This window comes from Schistocerca cancellata, chromosome 2 (genome assembly GCF_023864275.1).
Source record: "Schistocerca cancellata isolate TAMUIC-IGC-003103 chromosome 2, iqSchCanc2.1, whole genome shotgun sequence".
Taxonomy (NCBI): Eukaryota; Metazoa; Arthropoda; class Insecta; order Orthoptera; family Acrididae; genus Schistocerca; species Schistocerca cancellata.
In genome coordinates, this window is record NC_064627.1 from 121,149,105 (window position 1) to 121,169,553 (window position 20,449).

At 44.2% G+C, this 20,449-nt stretch overlaps 1 protein-coding gene across 1 annotated transcript in view; it reads right to left on the reverse strand.

Annotated features, from left to right (window-relative positions):
* Positions 1–20,449, reverse strand: part of LOC126161374 (SET domain-containing protein SmydA-8-like) — a 320,527-nt gene that overhangs the window by 61,066 nt on the left and 239,012 nt on the right. Inside the window, exons 4-5 of the mRNA XM_049917148.1 lie at positions 18,788–19,160; positions 17,137–17,328 (exon numbers count right to left, since the gene is read on the reverse strand). Coding sequence (XP_049773105.1) covers positions 17,137–17,328; positions 18,788–19,160 — 565 coding nt within the window. The remainder of the gene's footprint in view (positions 1–17,136; positions 17,329–18,787; positions 19,161–20,449) is intronic.

Below are 20,449 nucleotides of genomic sequence, written 5' to 3' on the forward strand. Positions count from 1 at the left end.
TTTGTTGCGTCTATCTGAGAACTGAATGCGTGCGCCTGTTCACTTTTACGTCAACTAAACAAGGCCTTTAATCGGACACAGGACGCCGCTTTTTTCTCGTATTTTCCCAGCTTCTATTGTTACTGTATTGTTTTTCCAGGTTGTCATGTGTAGTAACTTCATTTCGCGGTATTCGTTTCAGGAAAAATATTGTTTTAATATAATAATTATGCTGTCACGAAAAGCAGCAATAAGGTTACGTCAGTGTTCAAGTGTGGCATTCCACCCATTGGATTTCATTTATTACATGCGCCTCAAATAATGTTCGATATAAAATCAAGACCTAAGTCGAAACAAGGCCCCGCGAGTAGACAACATTCCATTAGAACCACTGACAGCCTTGGGAGAGCCAGTCCTGAGAAAACTCTACCATCTGGTGAGCAAGATGTATGAGACAGGCGAAATAGCCTCAGACTTCAAGAAGAATATAATAATTCCAATGCCAAAGAAAGCAGGCGTTGACAAATGTGAAAATTACCGCTATCGGTTTAATAAGCCACTGCTGCAAATTACTAACACGAATTCTTTACAGACGAATGGAAAAACTAGTGGAAGCTGACCTCGGGGAAGATCAGTTTGGATTCCATAGAAATGTTGGAACACGTGAGGCAATACTGACCCTACGACTTATCTTACAAAATAGATTAAGGAAAGGCAAACCTACGTTTATAGCATTTGTAGACTTAGAGAAAGCTTTTGACAATGTTGACTGGAATATTCTCTTTCAAATTCTGAAGGTGGCAGGGGTAAAATACAGGGAGCGAAAGGCTATTTACAATTTGTACATGGCAGTTATATGAGTCGAGGGACATGAAAGGGAAGCAGTGGTTGGGAAGGGAGTGAGACAGGGTTGTAGCCTCTCCCCGATGTTATTCAATCTGTATACTGAGCAAGCACTAAAGGAAAGAAAAGAAAAATTTGGAGTAGGAATTAAAAATCCACGGAGAAGAAATGAAAACTTTGAGGTTCTCCGACGACATTGTAATTCTGTCAGAGACAGCAAAGGGCCTGGAAGAGCAGCTGGACGGAATGGACAGTGTCCTGAAAGGAGGATATAAGATGAACATCAACAAAAGCAAAACGAGGATAATGGAATGTAGTCGAATTAAATCGGGTGATGCTGCGGGAATTAGATTAGGAAATGAGACGCTTGAAGTAATAAGTGAGTATTGCTATTTGGGGAGCAAAATAACTGATGATGGTCGAAGTAGAGAGGCTATAAAATGTTGACTGGCAATGGCAAGGAAAGCATTTCTGAAGAAGAGAAATTTGTTAACATTGAGTATAGATTTAAGTGTCAGGAAGTCGTATCTGAAAGTATTTGTATGGAGTGTAGCCATGTATGGAAGTGAAACATGGACGATAAATAGTTTAGACAAGAAGAGAATAGAAGCTTTCGAAATGTGGTTCTACAGAAGAATGCTGAAGATTAGATGGGTAGATCACATAACTAATAGGGCGGTATTGAATAGAATTGGAGAGAAGAGAAATTTGTGGCACAAGTGGACTAGAAGAAGGGATCGGTTGGTAGGGCATATTCTGAAGCATCAAGGGATCACCAATTATTGGAGGGCAGCGTGGAGGGTAAAAATCGTAGAGGGAGACCAAGAGATGAATACATTAAACAGATTCAGAAGGATGTAGGTTGCAGTAGGTACTGGGAGGTGAAGAACCTTGCACAGGATAGAGTAGCATGGAAAGCTGCATCAAACCAGTCTCAGGACTGAAGAGCACAACAACATCAACATAAAAGCAGTGAATATATCTAAATTCTTCTTAAAAATATTTTCAAGTAACGAAATGGTCTGGAAAGGAGCAAGGTTTTGAGTGAACAGATAAAGTGTGGGAAGAGACTGTGGCGCGAAATAGGAAGTATTAAATAAGAAATTCATTTAAGTTAATTGTCAACGTATCAACGTATGTTTACTGTGCCTGACGATACGAAAGTATTGTCATAGAATGAAGTGACAAAAGTCATGGGGTAGCGATATGCACATACACAGAAGGCGGTAGGATCGCGTACCTAAGGTAGAAAATGGGAATGCATTGGCGGAGCTGTTATTTGTACTCAGGTGATTCATGTGAAAAGGTTTCCGACGTGATCATGGCCGCACGACGGGAATTAACAGACTTTGAAAGCTGAATGGTAGCTGGAACTAGACGCATGGGACATTCCATGTCGGAAATCATAGGGAATTCAATATTCCGAGACCCACAGTGTCAAGAGGGTGCCGAGAATAATAGATTTCAGGCATCACCTCTTACGGCGGACAACGCGGTGGTCGACGACGTTCCCATAACGACCAAGAGCAGACGCGTTTGCTAAGAGTTGTCGGTGTTAACAGATAACCGATACTGCGGGAAATAACAGCAAAAACTAATGTGCGACGTATGACGATCGTGTCTGTCAGGATAGTGCGGCAAAATTTGGCGTTAGTGGACTATGGTAGCAGACGAGTGAAGTGAGTGTCTTTGCTAACAGCGCCTCTCCTGGGCTCGTGACCATATCGGCTGCACACTAGACGAGTGGAAAACGTGGCCTGGTCAGGTGAGTCCCGAATTCAGTTGGTAAGAGCCGATGGTTGGGTTCAAGTGTAGTTCGGACCGCACGAAGTCACGGATCCAGTTTGTCAACAAGGCATGGTGCAGTATGGGCTGTGTTTACACCGATAATTGACTCGAAATTGTTATGTTGGGGTACTTGGAGACCATTTGCAGCCATTCATGGACTTCATGTTACCAAACGACGATGAAATTTGTATGGATGATAATGCGTCATGTAACCTGCACACAATTTTTACGGTTGGTTTGAAGAGCATCCTGGACGGCTCGAGCGAATGGTGTCGCCACACAGATCGCCCGACATGAATCCCATCGGACATTTATGGGACATAATCGAAAGGTCAGATCGTGCACAAAATCCTGCACCGCCAACAATTTCGCATTTATGGATGGCTTTAGAGGCAGCATGGGTCAATATTTCTGCAAGGGGCCAACGACTTGTTGAGTCGAAGCCACGTCGAGCTGCTAAACTATACCTGGCAAAAGGAGGTCCGACACGAAACTAGGAGGCATCCCATGACTTTTTTCACCTCATTGTAAAATGTCAGTACGTGTACTGAACTTCCTCAACTTGACAATGTGCTCTACTGATGATGAAGAAGTCCCATACTACGTGACAGAGCGTAGGGGAACGATGCTGGAGACCCGCACCGCCATACTAGGCAAGCTCCTAATGGAGGTGGTTTGCCATTGCCTTCCTCCGACCGTAATGGGGATGAATGATGATAATGAAGACCACACAACAACACCCAGTCATCTCGAGGCAGGGAAAATCCCTCACCGCGCCGGAAATCGAACCCGCGACCCCGCGCTCGGGAAGCGAGAACGCTACCACGAGACCACAAGCTGCAGACATTCGCTATTGGAAACAATGATTCGGTGCTGAGTCATGAAGAGCAGTAACATTTACTTCTTTCTTTTCTAGATAATATAGCATAGTGGCGACGGTCTTATGCAATATTTCATATACTTTTGTCATATTTCAGACATACCTTTCAGTTTATAGTGGCACTTTGGTTAAACCGTAATGTAAGAAGCTCTAGAAATGAAATGGAGATTCTAAGATAATAAAGCAGCTGGTTCTGTAAAAACCAATACATAACCAACCCCCAAAATTCCCGCAACCTCACAGTACTCAATGCAAATGCTTATTACACTGACAAGGAGAACACGGCAAGTGCCATAATCCGATTTCCCAAGAACTTCCCTCAGTGGAAGAAGAGCCAAAATAAGCGAACACCTATCACGACCGTTACTGAGATAACGACCGTCAAAGTTTTCGTCTTACACTACTGACCATTAAAATTGCTACACCAGAAAGAAATGCAGATGATAAACGGGTATTCATTGGACAAATATATTATACTAGAACTGACATGTGATTACATTTTCAAGCAATTTGGGGGCATAGATCCTGAGAAACCAGTACCCAGTACAACCACCTCTGGCCGTAGTAACGGCCTTGATACGCCTGGGCATTGAGTCAAACAGAGCTTGGATGGCGTGTACAGGTACAGCTGCCCATGCAGTTTCAACACGATACCACAGTTCATCAAGAGTAGTGACTGGCGTATTCTGACGAGCCAGTTGCTCGGCCACCATTGACCAGACGTTTTCAGTTGGTGAGAGATCTGGAGGCTGCGCTGGTCAGGGCAGCAGTCGAACACTTACTGCATCCAGAAAGGCCCGTACGGACCTGCAACATGCGGTCGTGCATTATCCTGCTGAAATATAGGGCATCGCACGGATCGAATGAAGGGTAGAGCCACGGGTCGTAACACATCTGAAATGTAACGTCCGCTGTTCAAAGTGCCTTCAGTGCGAACAAGAGGTGACCGAGACGGGTAACCAATGGCACCCCATACCATCACGCCGGGTTGTACGCCAATATGGCGATGACGAATACACGCTTCCAATGTGCGTTCACCACGATGTCGTCAAACACGGATGCGACAATCGTGATGCTGTAAACAGAACGTGGATTCATCCGAAAAAATGACGTTTCGCGATTAGTGCACCCAGGTTCGTCGTTGAGTACAGCATCGCAGGCGCGCCTGACTGTGATGCAGCGTCAAGGGTAACCACAGCCATGGTCTCCGAGCTGATAGTCCATGCTGCTGCAAACGTCGTCGAACTGTTCGTGCATATGGTTGTTGTCTTGGAAACGTTCCCATCTGTTGACTCAGGGATCGAGACGTGGCTGCACGATCGGTTACAGCCATGCGGAATAGATGCCTGTCATCTCGACTGCTAGTGATACGAGGCAGTTGGGTTCCAGCTCGGCGTTCCGTATTACCCTCCTGAACCCACCGATTCTATATTCTAACAGTCATTGGATCTCGACCAACGCGAGTTGCAACGTCGCGATACGGTAAACCGCAATCGCGATAGGCTACAATCCGACCTTTATCAAAGTCGGAAACGTGATGGTACGCATTTCTCCTCCTTACACGAGGCATCACAACAACGTTTCACCAGGCAACGTCGGTCAACTGCTGTTTGTGTATGAAAAACCGGTTGGAAATTTTCCTCATGTCAGCACGTTGTAGGTGTCGCCACTCGCGCCAACCTTGTGTGAATGCTCTGAAGAGCTAATCATTTGCATATCACAGCATCTTCTTCCTGTCGGTTAAATTTCGCGTCTGTAGCACGTCATCTTCGTGGTGTAGCAATTTTAATGGCCAGTAGTGTAATTTAGATAATTTTTGGCGCACAATAACTTGAGCCAAACTGGTGGCATACTTATTAGCGTCTCGGCTTATGACTTTTATGTGCCGTGTTCGAAAGCTGACTATTGTTTTAATTTTATTTAATTTTTTCATTTATCTAACCACGTCTCAAGTTAGAGGGTACAAGGGTGTTACACTAACTGTGTAATTGCTATTGTGTTCACAACAGTGTCATACAGTTATTAAATAATATATGTTTGTATGGTGTTTTCAGAGATTACAATCTTTTTAAATTCTTATGTTCTTATTTTTCATGCTTATTTCCGTTGTTAATTCTTATGTTTTATTTTTATTTCTATTCTTAAGGAAGATTTGGTGCATTCCCTTGGATGATAACGATCGTAGAAACATTCAAAACACAGAAATTCCGAACACGACGAACAGCGCCCGAATGAAGGCTTGCCACAGCGTTATTTTTTTGTATGATTCCCACTTGGTAGAGAAACGTCGTTACCGTTGCTGAAGATTACTAGCGACTGCTACGGTCGCAGGTTCGAATCCTGCCTCGGGCATGGATGTGTGTGATGTCCTTAGGTTAGTTAGGTTTAAGTAGTTCTAAGTTCTAGGGGACTGATGACCTTAGATGTTAGGTTCCATAGTGCTCAGAGCCATTTGAACCATTTGAAGATTACGAGCATTGGCAATAATTTCGTGGCAAACCTCGCATAGCGGATCACTTTTCGGAGAACTGGCACATGAATCAATATACACTAGAGGAATTTCACCGAAAATAGTTTCAAATAATTATTCCATACATTTATTTTTTTAATTAGTTCGCAGACGTACAATTACTAACGAATAAGGAGAACGTTATTTCAATATGTATGGAAAACATTTGTGTAGTAGTCTTCTACGGACAAGATTAGATAAATGAAAAAATAAAACAAAAATAATAATCAGGTTTCGCATACGGGGCGCAAAACTGTGAAGCAACGACGCTAACCATCGTGCTATTGCTTTGGATGAACTATATGCTCGCTAAAAGGCAGATAAAGTAACTCGAAAACTTGGACCGTCGTTCGCTCAGAAACGGCCGATTATCTATGGATAACCTAACACATGTTCGCGTATTTCGAGGCCTCTTCCACTGAGCGAGGATCCTGGGAAATCAGGTTATGGCACTTGCCGTGTTCGTCTCGTGAGAAGTGTAGCACATTAACATGATTCAACATTATGTCTAATAACATGATACATAATTTTTTATGACTAATTTTAAACAGTTTGAGTTCCCAATGTTGCAGAAAAAACCGCAGAAAATTTATAAAAATCTGTTTCACTTACTACGACAGAAAGTTGTAACTTACAGAAAGTGTCAACAGTATGACAAACAACGCTTTATTAAAATGTGGTTTTCACCAGTCTCTGCGTTGATAGTCAATGGAGTGTAAAGTGCGAGGTTACAAAAGGGAAGGAAGACTTGTGTTTACCGTCCCGTCGACAACGAGGTCATTACAGACGAAGCACAAACTAGGAATGTTTCAAGAACGGGAGAAGGAAATCGGCCGTGAGCTTTCAAAGAAAACCTATCAGCATTGGCCCGGAGTGATTAAGGGAGATCAAGGTAAACCTAAATCTGGATGGCTGGACGCGAATTAGAACCGTCGTACTCCCGGATGCAAGTCCAGCGTACTAACAACTGCGCCACCTCGCTCGGCCTCTAGTTACATGTGCTGCATCTTTTTTGTAAACTTTGGTTGAAATGCAAACAATTAAGTCAACGGAGAATGCTCTAACCCGGACTTGCGTGTTTGCCTCCGTGTAGGGCGGCCCTGCCTATGTATGACGTAGTTGCTGGCTTCCTTCCGCAGCCGGCATGGGCCGCAGGCAGACTGCCGGAAATACCGCACGGCGCCTCTGCTGGCGCGCTATTATTACGTCAATTTACGGCTCTGCGGGGGGCAGTAAAGCTCGCGATTTGCTGCTCTGTTCCTATCCCCAGAGTTCTGCGCTGTACTTCCCGGTGCCCGACCTCTGGCTGCAGATGTACGCCTGCTGACAGCTCGTTCACCAGCGGCAAAGTGTCCCCTCAGTGGGTTACACAGAAAGCGCCATTTTACTCAAGAAGCAACTTACAGTTACTTACAGTAAAGGTAAGTTCTCGTAGACTTCTGCGATTGCGCTGAACAGATTACTTGGAATCAGCTCGACCCGTTTCTTCTTTTCATTTTTGCAATAACTTCTTTTGCGCTATTTTGTGTCATCGTCAACATCAACATCTACCGGTTAGTTACAATTACTCTATTTTACATGTTATAACACGGAAACTAATTACTGTACGAGTACCAAACTTGACAGCATTAATGTCCAGAGTATGGGGTGCATAATTTCCATGAGTCACAGCGCCAACGTCCAGTTCCAACTATGGCCACCAGGTGCCATGATCAGTTATCGTGATTCCTAGACTCACATCTTGACCAGTCGCAGTGCTCTTGTTGACGTGTGAACGTGAGCTTGGACAGAAGGAGAACAGTATTATTGGTAAACCTCTGTTATCAAAACAACAGTAATGCTGTGGCTGCATTTCGAGAGTATCAACGGCTGAAAGGATTACGGAAGTGTCCTCTTTCTCTACTTGCTGTGCGGAGCATGATGAAGAAGTTTGAATCAGCTGGAGAACTGAGCGTCGCTCAATTAAAGTGACCGCCTATAACACATTTGTCCGTCCTCTTCGTGAAATCGCTGTTGCTGTGACAGGCAACGCTGCGCGCAATTCCCGATCGTCAGGCAGGGCGCTCGCTGTCTCACGACAGTTGTACGTCCTACGGTCCACTTTACGGAAGGTGCTTCGAATCGTTCTCAAATGGTATCCGTACAAGATCGACATCGTACAGTAGCTTGCACCACGGGACGCACAACGACGTGTTGACTTCGTTCTCCACTTTCTTACAAGGATTGAAGTTGATGAGGGCTGGCCCTGGATCATCCTATGGACAGACAAAGCTCATTTTTCTCTGACGGGTAAGACGAACACACAGATTTGCTGAGTGTGGGGATCTGCACCTCCAATCACTGTGCATTAAGTTCCTCTGTATGCTGAACGTGTCACCGTATGGTGTGGCTTCACAGCTACGTTCATTATTGGCCCATTCTTTTTTGAACAGGTTGGCGCTCTAGGACCCAAGACGTGCAGTGTGACTGGTCTGCGTTACTGCGATATGCTTCGCCAGCATGTCATACCCATCCTGCAGGTGAGAGACGCATAGAACTCAACAGTTTTCATGCAAGATAGCGCCCCACTACACATCGCTCGTGCAGTTCATACGGGGCGTTTCAAAAATGACCGGTATATTTGAACCGGCAATAAAAACTAAACGAGCAGCGATAGAAATACGCCGTTTGTTGCAATATGCTTGGGACAACAGTACATTCTCAGGCAGACAAACTTTCGAAATTACAGTAGTTACAATTTTCAACAACAGATGGCGCTGCGGTCTGGGAAACTCTATAGTACGATATTTTCCACGTATCCACCATGCGTAGCAATAATATGGCGTAGTCTCTGAATGAAATTACCCGAAACCTTGGACAACGTGTCTGGCGGAATGGCTTCACATGCAGATGAGATGTACTGCTTCAGCTGTCCAATTGTTTCTGGATTCTGGCGGTACACCTGGTCTTTCAAGTGTCCCCACAGAAAGAAGTCACAGGGGTTCATGTCTGGCGAATAGGGAGGCCAATCCACGCCGCCTCCTGTATGTTTCGGATAGCCCAAAGCAATCATACGATCATCGAAATATTCATTCAGGAAATTAAAGACGTCGGCCGTGCGATGTGGCCGGGCACCATCTTGCATAAACCACGAGGTGTTCGCAGTGTCGTCTAAGGCAGTTTGTACCGCCACAAACACGAAGAACGTCCCGATAGCGTGACGCAGTAATCGTTTCGGATCTGAAAAATGGGCCAATGATTCCTTTGGAAGAAATGGCGGCCCAGACCAGTACTTTTTGAGGATGCAGGGACGATGGGACTGCAACATGGGGATTTTCGGTTCCCCATATGCGCCAGTTCTGTTTATTGACGAAGCCGTCCAGGTAAAAATAAGCTTCGTCAGTAAACCAAATGCTGCCCACATGCATATCGCCGTCATCAATCCTGTGCACTATATCGTTAGCGAATGTCTCTCGTGCAGCAATGGTAGCGGCGCTGAGGGGTTGCCGCGTTTGAATTTTGTATGGATAGAGGTGTAAACTCTGGCGCATGAGACGATACGTGGACGTTGGCGTCATTTGGACCGCAGCTGCAACACGGCGAACGGAAACCTGAGGCCGATGTTGGATCACCTGCTGCACTAGCTGCGCGTTGCCCTCTGTGGTTGCCGTATGTGGTCGCCCTACCTTTCCAGCACGTTCATCCGTCACGTTCCCAGTCCGTTGAAATTTTTCAAACAGATCCTTTATTGTATCGCTTTTCGGTCCTTTGGTTACATTAAACCTCCGTTGAAAACTTCGTCTTGTTGCAGCAACACTGTGTTCTAGGCGGTGGAAGTCCAACACCAGAAAAATCCTCTGTTCTAAGGAATAAACCATGTTGTCTACAGCACACGCTTACAGCAGAAAGACGACGTACAGTAACGCGCACCCACAGACGGCGTTGTCTTCTATATCGTTCACATCACTTGCAGCGCCATCTGTTGTTGAAAATTGTAACTACTGTAATTTCGAAAGTTTGTCCGCCTGAAAATGTACTGTTGTCCCAAGGATATTGCAACAAACGGTGTATTTCTATCGCTGCTCGTTTAGTTTTTATTGCCGTTTCAAATATACCGGTCATTTTTGAAACAACCTGTAAGTTCACCTGCTTCTCCGAAAGACATTTGGAAACGATCGAATTATCAGCAGATCGTTTCCAAATGCTCGGTCGGCACGACCACATGATCTCATTCCTTGTGGTTTCTGCTTGTGGGGATATCTGAAGGACACGATTTACCAGGTGAGCATTCTCACATGTGCTGATCTGAAGGGCAGCATGTCAAGAGAGGTAGCCAGCATACCTACGGACATGCTTCGTTCTGCTGTGTAGGTTGCAAACCTGCGCTTTCAGACTCTTCTGGACATTGATGGGAACCATACTGAGCCCCTTTTGTAGCAGTAATTGTACCGGTATGTAATGGTATGATGTACCGTAGCAGCACATTAAAAGTGTTTCAATTGAATTGATTCTGCATTATCTCTCTTCCCCATGTCCTTGACATTAACGCTACTAAGTATGGTACTCGTACGGTAATTAGTTTCCGTGTTATAACGTGTTAAATATGGAAAATTTAACTATAACCACGCAGTACATCTACGTCTATACCCCGCAATGCACCCTGCGGCGTGTGGCGGAGGGTACTTTTTGTACGAGTTTTAGTTCCGCCTTTTCCTGTTCCAGTTGCGTATGATTCGCGTGAAGAACGATTGCTAGTAAGCCTCCGTGTGCCAAGAATCTCCCCAGCTTTATCTTCACGGTCTTTTCGCGAGATAATCGTAGCAGGCAGCAATATATTGGTTGACTCTTCTAGGAATGTTCGCTATCTGAAATTTAACAGCAGACCTTAACGTGAATGCTTCTCTTGCAGCGTATGCCACTGTAGTTGGTTGAGTATCCCCGCGACACTTTCGCGCTAAATGAAGCTGTAATTAGACATATTGCTCTTGCTTCGATCTTCTCCGTTTCCTCTATCAGTCCCATAATGATAAGCTATATTCAGTTACTGGTCTAACGTTTTGTAAGCAACTTCCTTTATTGATGGACTATGCTTCCTTAGGATCTCAGTCTGGCATCTGCCCTATACGCAATTAATTTTACATCGTCATTCCACTTCGGATCGCTTCGTATGCATACACCTAGACATTTTATGGAAGGAACTGCTCCCAGTGGTTGTCCTGCAGTCGTGTACTCATACAATAAAGGATCCTTCTGTCTATGTATTCGCAATACGCTACATCTATGTTGAGGGTCATTTGACATTCTCTGCGCCAAACGCCGATCCTCTTCAGGTCTTCCAGCATTTCGCTACCGTATTCTAGTGTCGCAATTTCTCTCTATACAACAACATCATCCGCAAAGAGTATTATGGTAATCTTACATGATTCTCTCGTAAACAATTGGAAGGGCATAGGCTTACATTTTTAACGTATATATATATATATATATATATATATATATATATATATATATATATATATATATATATATATACACAGGGTGTGTCACCTAACGTTACCGCTGGATATATTTCGTAAACCACATCAAATACTGACGAACCGATTCCACAGACCGAACGTAAGGAGAGGGGCTACTGTAATTGTTTAATACAAACCATACAAAAATGCACGGAAGTATGTTTTTTAACACAAACCTGCGTTTTTTTAAATGGAACCCCGTTAGTTTTGTTAGCACATCTGAACATATAAACAAATAAGTAATCAGTGCCGTTTGTTGCATTGTAAAATGTTAATTACATCCGGAGATATTGTAACCTAAATTTGACGCTTGAGTACCACTCCTCCGCTGTTCGATCGTGTGTATCGGAGAGCACCGAATTACGTAGGGATCCAAAGGGAACGGTGATGGACCTTAGGTACGTACGAGACTGGAACAGCACGTTACGTCCACATGCTAACACCTTTTTATTGGTCTTTTTCACTGACGCACATGTACATTACCGTAGGACGTGGAGGACGCATAAATTGGCCAGCCCGTTCTCCTGATCTTACACCTCTGGACTTCTTTCTGTGGGGTACGTTAAAGGAGAATGTGTACCGTGATGTGCCTACAACCCCAGACGATATGAAACAACGTATTGTGGCAGCCTGCCGCGAAATTACACCAGATGAACTGCGGCGTGTACGACATTCATTACGCCAGAGATTGCAATTGTGTGCAGCAAATGATGGCCACCACATTGAACATCTATTGGCCTGACATGTCGGGACACACTCTATTCCACTCCGTAATTGAAAACGGAAACCACGCGTGTACGTGTACCTCACCCCTCATGATAATGTACATGTGCGTCAGTGAAAAAGACCAATAAAAAGGTGTTAGCATGTGGACGTAATGTGCTGTTCCAGTCTCTTCTGTACCTAAGGTCCATTACCGTTCCCTTTGGATCCCTACGTAACTCGGTGCTCTCCGATACGCACGATCGAACAGCGGAGGAGTGGTACTCAAGCGTCAACTTTAGGTTACAGTATCTCCGGATGTAATTATCATTTTACAATGCAACAAACGGCACTGATTACGTATTTATTTATATGTTCAGATGTGCTAACAAAACTAACGGGATTCCATTTTAAAAAAACGTAGGTTTGTGTTAAAAAACATACTTCCGTGCATTTTTTTATGGTTTGTATCAACCAATTACACTAGCCCCTCTCCTCACATTCGGTCTGTGGAATCGATTTTTCAGTATTTGATGTGGTTTACGAAATATATCCAGCGGTAATGTTAGGTGACTCACCCTGTATACTGTGGAAAGTACTGATCGTGTAACACTCCCCTGGGACACAACCGAAGTTATTTTTACGTCTGAAGACTGCTCCCCATTGAGAATGATATGACAATATTCGCCATAGTGAACGTAAATAACACTAAACAAAGAAATACATTAATTATTGTCACTCTAAACGTCGCATGGTTGGCGAGTGAGTGTGCCTAGGCTAGTATCTGTTGCAGATATGATTCAGAGAAGCTGACACAACCGGTAGAATGAAGTACACATAATAAAAAATACCCTTCCGGAAGAAAAGCCGAGAAAATTAGACTGAGTATAAAAATCTTCCTCGTTCACAATTATATTTTTAAGAAGATACCGTACACTGTGGCAACATACAACATAAACTTTTAGTAGCCTCATCCTGGTGAACATGAAATCTCAAAATCTATTTATCAGTATAGATACTCCATGTAATCAAAGCCTGCGTCTGTAAAACTCAAACATACCCTGTAAGATCATATATTTAAAGCGCATGACCAAAATTGTGATGGCGGACAGAGTCATTGTGATACCATATTTATTTCGATATCGTCTACCACAGACTATGATTCTACAGACTGATCATGGAAATGACAATCCGCACCTCAAATATGAACTCACAGTATCTCCCAGACAGGATTATAAGCGAAAAATTCTACAACATATTACGATTTATATCTATAAAGCGATACTGCAACACCCAACAAACCTAAAGATACTCAGGTACCCATATCACAACTAGACAGTGGTCTGGGATAACTCACAGTAAATCGCTCCTAACACTTGCGCTATCCCACTGGTACGATGTCGCTCTTACAGCCAACGTCCTCAGCTATTTGTTGGATATATTCAAATCTCTGCTTTCCCCAACAGTTTTTGTCCTCTACGGTTCTCTTCAGTACTATGGCAGTAAACCCCTCAGCGCCTTGACTCACATACTATCGTTCCTTCCTCCTTCTATTCACTTCTCCATTGTCCGCCCACTTAGCTGAGTGGTCAGTGCGTCTGATTTCCATGCAGCGTGCCCGGGCTCGATTCCCGGCCGGGTCGGAGATTTGCTCCCCCAGGGACTGGTTGTTGTGTTGAACTCATCAACATTTTATCATCATCGAGACGCAAGTCGCCCAACGTGGCGTCAACTGAAAAGACTTGCAACTCGGCAGCCGAACTTCCTGAGGTGGGGACTCCCGGCTGTCAATATGATGCGATAATATTTTATTTCTCATAATAATTTTCCTTGCCGAACCTGCGGAGAGTCCCCTCATTCCAGTCCACACAAGTTTCATCATGCCCAACACCACATCTCAAACTCTTTTAACCTCTTGTTTTGTCGTTTTCCCACAGTCTACGATTCACTTCCATACAATATTATGCTCTAGACGTACATTTTCAGAAATTTAATCAAATTAAGCCCTATGTTTATAATAATAAACTTCTTTTAACAAAGAATTCCCTCTTTGCATATGGTAGACTGCTGTACTTCTTACATCATGCGTTATTTTGCTCCCAAGTTAGCAGAATTCCTTCACATCGTCTACTATGCGATCCTAAATTCTTCACTTTTGCTGCTCCTCATTACTTTCGTCTTTATTTGGTTGACTCTCAGTCTATATTCTATACTCAGAAGGCCCTGTTCGTCTTTCTAACTTTCACCGAGGACAGGTATCTCATCCGCGAATCTAATCAATGATGTCCTTTCACCCTCAATTTTAATAATGACTCCTGGACCTTTCTTTTATTTCCCTAACTTTTTCTGCCATGTTTAGATTGAACAGCATCTATCTTACCCACTATTCAATCTAAGTATTTCACGCTTGGTTGTCTATTTTTATTGCTACTTCTTGCTTCTTCTACATATTACACATACTCATCTTTTCCTACAGGTTAAATATATTTTATGAGAATTTGTAGCATTTCGAAAATTTTAATTAGTCAAACGCTTTTTCCGACTCGTCCGCTCCTCGTGGTCTCGCGGTAGCGTTCTCGCTTCCCGAGCGCGGGGTCCCGGTTTCGATTCCCGGCGGGGCCAAGGATTTATCCTGCCTCGAGATGACTGGGTGTTGTTGTGTCGTCATCATCATCATCATTCATCCCCATTACGGTCGGAGGAAGGCAATGGCAAACCACCTCCACTAGGACCTTGCCTAGTACGGCGGTGCGGGTTTCCCGCATCGTTCCCCTACGCTCCGTCACGGAGTATGGGACTTCATCATCATCATCATTTTCCGACTCAACAAATCCTATGATATTGTCATGATTGTTCTTACGTCCTTCGCAACGTCGGCACTGACACTGGTGCCTTTACTTTTGATAAAGCCAAACTGACCGTCACCAGACAGTTGCTCGGTTCCCTTTTCTATTATTCTACATATTATTGTTGTCAGCAGCTCTGATCTTTGATGCATGAGTTGTGAAGCAGATTGAGCTATAGATCTCGTATTCGTGTGCCTTTCCTGTTTGCAGGATGGTGTGAATGACATCCTTCAGAAAGTTAGACGGTATGTCTCCAGTCTTATAGATACTACTGTAAGTAGGCTGTTTATATTTTCTTATTGACAACGTTACGTAGCGCTCTGTATGAAAATCACTGGCTGTGCTGTGTGCAGTCTGTGGCTAGTTTGCATTGTTGTCTGCCATTGTAGTGTTGGGCAGCTGGATGTGAATAGCGCGTAGCGTGGCGCAGTTGGAGGCGTGCCGCCAGCAGTGGTGGATGTGGGGAAGTGAGATGGTGGATTTTTGAGAATGGATAATCTGGAGGTGTGTCCATCAGAAACAGTACATTTGTAAGAATGGATGTCATGAACTGCTATATATATTATGACTATTAAGGTAAATACATTGTTTGTTCTCTATCAAAATCTTTCATTTGCTAACTACGCCTATCAGTAGTTAGTGCCTTCAGTAGTATGAATCTTTTTATTTAGTTGGCAGTAGTGGCGCTCGCTGTATTGCAGTAGTTCGAGTAACGAAGATTTTTGGTGAGGTAAGTGATTTGTGAAAGGTATAGGTTAATGTTAGTCAGGGCCATTCTTTTGTAGAGATTTTTGAAAGTCAGACTGCGTTGCGCTAAAAAAAAAAATATTGTGTGTCAGTTTAAGCACAGTCCTGTATAATTTTTCAAAGGGGATGTTTCACTACGCACTAATTTGAATAATCGTTTGATTGTCTCTTTCCCCAATCAGTTTAGATATTCCGAATGAATGTTGTTTAAGCCCTCTGTCTTATTTGGTCGCAGGTAGTCCACAACTCGGTCAAATTTTGGCTTTAATACTCCCAATAAAGGCCCTTTCCACTGGCTGGATAACTCAAGTCAAATGTTGGAGGAAGGGAAGGGCGTACCACTACAATACTACCTGAACAAAATGAACAACACATAGCTTCAGATAACTTCAGCTAATCACGTCAGAAAATCCACAATATTTTACGTTCTACCTATTATATCCATATAAGAAGGTAAGGATTACACGTCCTATCGTCAACTAGGTCATTAGCGATGAACACAAGCTCGACATGCGGAAGAAAACTGGCCGTTGTCCTTGAAAGAAACCAATCTTGAATTCACCTTAAGCGATTTAAGGAAATCAGGGAAAACGAAGACGAAAACTACGTAAAAGGAACAAATCAAGTTATACTTTTTTTAACTATCAGGTTTAATTGCATTTATCAGTTAACAGGCTCCAGAGATTAGACCACATACTCAAAATATACGCGAACTTCGAGGTATGTGTATTCGGAGCTTAATAGGTGGTAGATATGGGTCGTTATGATATGCATGGCAGGTACTGTTGTTCCTTACTGGTGCTCAAATATACCCGAAAGATAAGGCATCTGCGCTAGAATTCGGTGTTTCATGGCTGACAGCTCTGGCTCAGGCTGACCTGTGTAATACACGAAAGATACCAGGGATGAGACTCCTGTACTCGAATACAACCGAATGTCGAGGTATACCTGTCAGAATACGACGCTTCATCGCTGATAGCTCTGGTTCATCCTAACCTGCGTGGCACCAGAAAGGTACCAGCGATGAGATTCCAGCACGAAGATCGAGGCATGTGCGTAAGAATTTGGTACTTCATGGTTGGCAGCTCTGGTTATTTGTGAGCTGCATGGTATCGGAAAAGTACCAGCGATGAGGGGTCCCGATTGTAAACAAACGTCGAGGCATACGGAACTGAAATTGGTGCTACATGGTTGGCAGCACTCGTCTGTTTAGACATACACAGTAAAAAAAAAAAAAAAAAAAAAAGGTACCAGAGATGAGACAGCCGTACTCCAGTATATCCCAGTGTCGAGGCATGTGCGTCAGAATTCGGTGCTTCACGGTTGGCAGCTGTGGTTTGTACTGACCTGCATGGTGTAGGCGTAGCTGAGCGTGATGGGCCGTCCCTGCGGGATGCGCGTGGACGCCCTGACGGTGAGGACGCATTGCTGGTCGTCCGTGTGGCTGGTGTTGGGCACACAGTCGTGGCACATGAGGAACGCCGCCGGGAACAGGCTGCGCGCGCTCTGCCCATGGGGCCCGATCTCGAAGGCGTTCACCTGCCATGTAGACACCATAACACTTAAGGGGCTCCGGAAAGGCTCAAAATCATGAAAAGTTCAATTTTTACTTTTTTGCGTTTTCTGAATCTGCAGACTATTACCTTTTAATAGATATATAATTTATTCAATTCCGAAGACTACAACTATTTTTAAATTTTTTTTGAAATGTGTTCTACATGGGCGTGACCCACTGTGGCGCTGTTAAACTGCTGTCAAATGGTGTTATTATTAACGTCCGTGTTCATCAGGTACATTTTAGTGATGTGAGATAAAGTATGTGTTGTGGCCAACCTGTGATGGTTCAATATATATCGCTGGTGTGATTGTCGATTGTTTCATGTTTATTTACTCTGTCGTTATCTCGAAAATATTCGTAATTAATTCTGTTTGTTGAGTCTCTGTTTTGTTGAAGTATAATAATGAGTAAAAGTAAAGTTATTAGAAATCCTCTGAAGGCTTTTAAGAAAAGGAGAAATGTTGGAAAGCCAAAGGTATGTGTTATTATGGGAATGAAGATAGGTTCTAACATGGTACGAGCGATGCTTGCTTTAGACAAGGAACGCCTTCGGGCTGCAGACAGGGCTGTAAAGAGTCTAGAAATACAAGCAAGTGTAAACAGGGGGAGGAACAAGAGGAAGCTGGAGGAGGAGTTTGCAGAGGATGAAGATAATCCATCCTATGGACCTGGAATGCACTAAAAAGTTAATCCAATCTTTGTCGCTCGATTCCCAAAACTTTTATTTTCTCATACTAATTACATGTTTTCTAAGGATCTTCCAAACATATTTGTTTCATACTTTCAGTAAATGTTACACAGTACCTTCTGCATAATTTAACACAGCCTTTTTCCAAAAAATTGTATATTTTTGAATATATAAATAAAAAATTGCAAAAAAAAGTTGTGAATTTTCATTACAATTGAAAAAAAATCATCTTTAATAACTGAACTAAAATTTTATAAAATCCCTGTGTTAAGTTGTAGCCCATATTCGAATAAATAATCTGTAAAAAGTTCAACTTCCTACCTCAAATACTTTGTGAGGAAAGATGTAATTTATAAGCGTTATTTTAACATTGCAAGTATAGGGCGTTCCGTTCTCATCCACAGAACGTCAACCTGATCTGAAACTTCGAGTCTTTATTTGCTGGACCATCCGGTTATTCCCTGGACAGACTTAGAGTCTTTAACTATCTCTCTCTCTCTCTCTCTCGCTCTTTGTTATCTCTCTCTCTTTCGCCGGGAGCACATACCCTTCTGGACATGACTGGAAGACAGGATTACGGATAGGGTAGCGAGGAGCGATGTAAAGGCCGTCAGAATGAATCAAAAACTCTAGATTGGGGGCGTAGTCACATGTATGAATTTTTCAAGCCGTTTCATTCTGTTAGTAAGTTCCGTAACTGCCTACATTCTGCTGCAGAGAGTCTCGTTACAACCCTTTCAGGTCTTTCGCACCTCTAGTATGCCGCAGACGGTGTGTATCTCGTCCTCGGAGAAGTGGTCCATGCCCCAGAGCGAGCGGATGGTGTCTACGACGAGCTCCTGGTTGCGGCGCCAGAGGCCGGGGATGCGCCTGCGCAGCTCGTTGTGCGCCTCCATGGTGAGCAGCGTGCGCCAGCGCGCCGGCGCCGCCGCCTTGAGCAGCAGGCAGCGCAGCGCCGCGACGGCGCCGTAGTAGAGGCGCGCGCCCGGCGACGCCAACGGCGCCGGCAGCCGGCGCGCCGTGCCGTGGGCCGACATGGCGGCGCACTCGGCCGCGCTGTGGCCCAGCTCCTGGCCGCGGCCGGCGCACTGCGGCCCGCACAGCGGCCACGCGCAGCCGGGGCACCTGCAGCGTCGCAGCCGAGAACGAAGGGGGGTTAAGGCTTAAAGTACCGTCGGCGACGGAGGCACTAGGGCCGGAACGCAAGTTCAATGAAACATCGCCTGCTGGTATTTTTTGGTTTTGCACCATATTACTCTGTCAGCAAAACTTAAGTCTTACAAGGGAGTGGTCAGACTTGTCATGCCGAAACGTGTGTTGCCTTTTTTACCACCGTGAGTTAACATTGCAAGAAGTCTGTATGCAGAATTTTAGCTACTGACATGACCTGGAAGTCTGTAAACAATTTTATGAAGTAAGACATTATTGTCGGATGGTTTCCGCGCTTATACAGGGTGTTTCAAAAATGACCGGTATATTTGAAACGGCAATAAAAACTAAACGAGCAGCGATAGAAATACACCGTTTGTTGCAATATGCTTTGGACAACAGTACATTTTCAGGCGGACAAACTATCGAAATTACAGTAGTTACAATTTTCAACAGATGGCGCTGCAAGTGATGTGAACGATATAAAAGACAACGCAGTCTGTGGGTGCGCCATTCTGTACGTCGTCTTTCTGCTGTAAGCGTGTGCTGTTCACAACGTGCAAGTGTGCTGTAGACAACATGGTTTATTCCTTAGAACAGAGGATTTTTCTGGTGTTGGAATTCCACCGCCTAGAACACAGTGTTGTTGCAACAAGACGAAGTTTTCAACGGAGGTTTAATGTAACCAAAGGACCGAAAAGCGATACAATAAAGGATCTGTTTGAAAAATTTCAACGGACTGGGAACGTGACGGATGAACGTGCTGGAAAGGTAGGGCGACCGTGTACGGCAACCACAGAGGGCAACGCGCAGCTAGTGCAGCAGGTGATCCGACAGCGGCCTCGGGTTTCCGTTCGCCGTGTTGCAGCTGCGGTCCAAATGACGCCAACGTCCACGTATCGTCTCATGCGCCAGAGTTTACACCTCTATCCGTACAAAATTCAAACGCGGAAACCCCTCAGCGCCGCTACCATTGCTGCACGAGAGACATTCGCTAACGATATAGTGCACAGGATTGATGACGGCGATATGCATGTGGGCAGCATTTGGTTTACTGACGAAGATTATTTTTACCTGGATGGCTTCGTCAATAAACAGAACTGGCGCATATGGGAAACCGAAAAGCCCCATGTTGCAGTCCCATCGTCCCTGCATCCTCAAAAAGTACTGGTCTGGGCCGCCATTTCTTCCAAAGGAATCATTGGCCCATTTTTCAGATCCGAAACGATTACTGCATCACGCTATCTGGACATTCTTCGTGAATT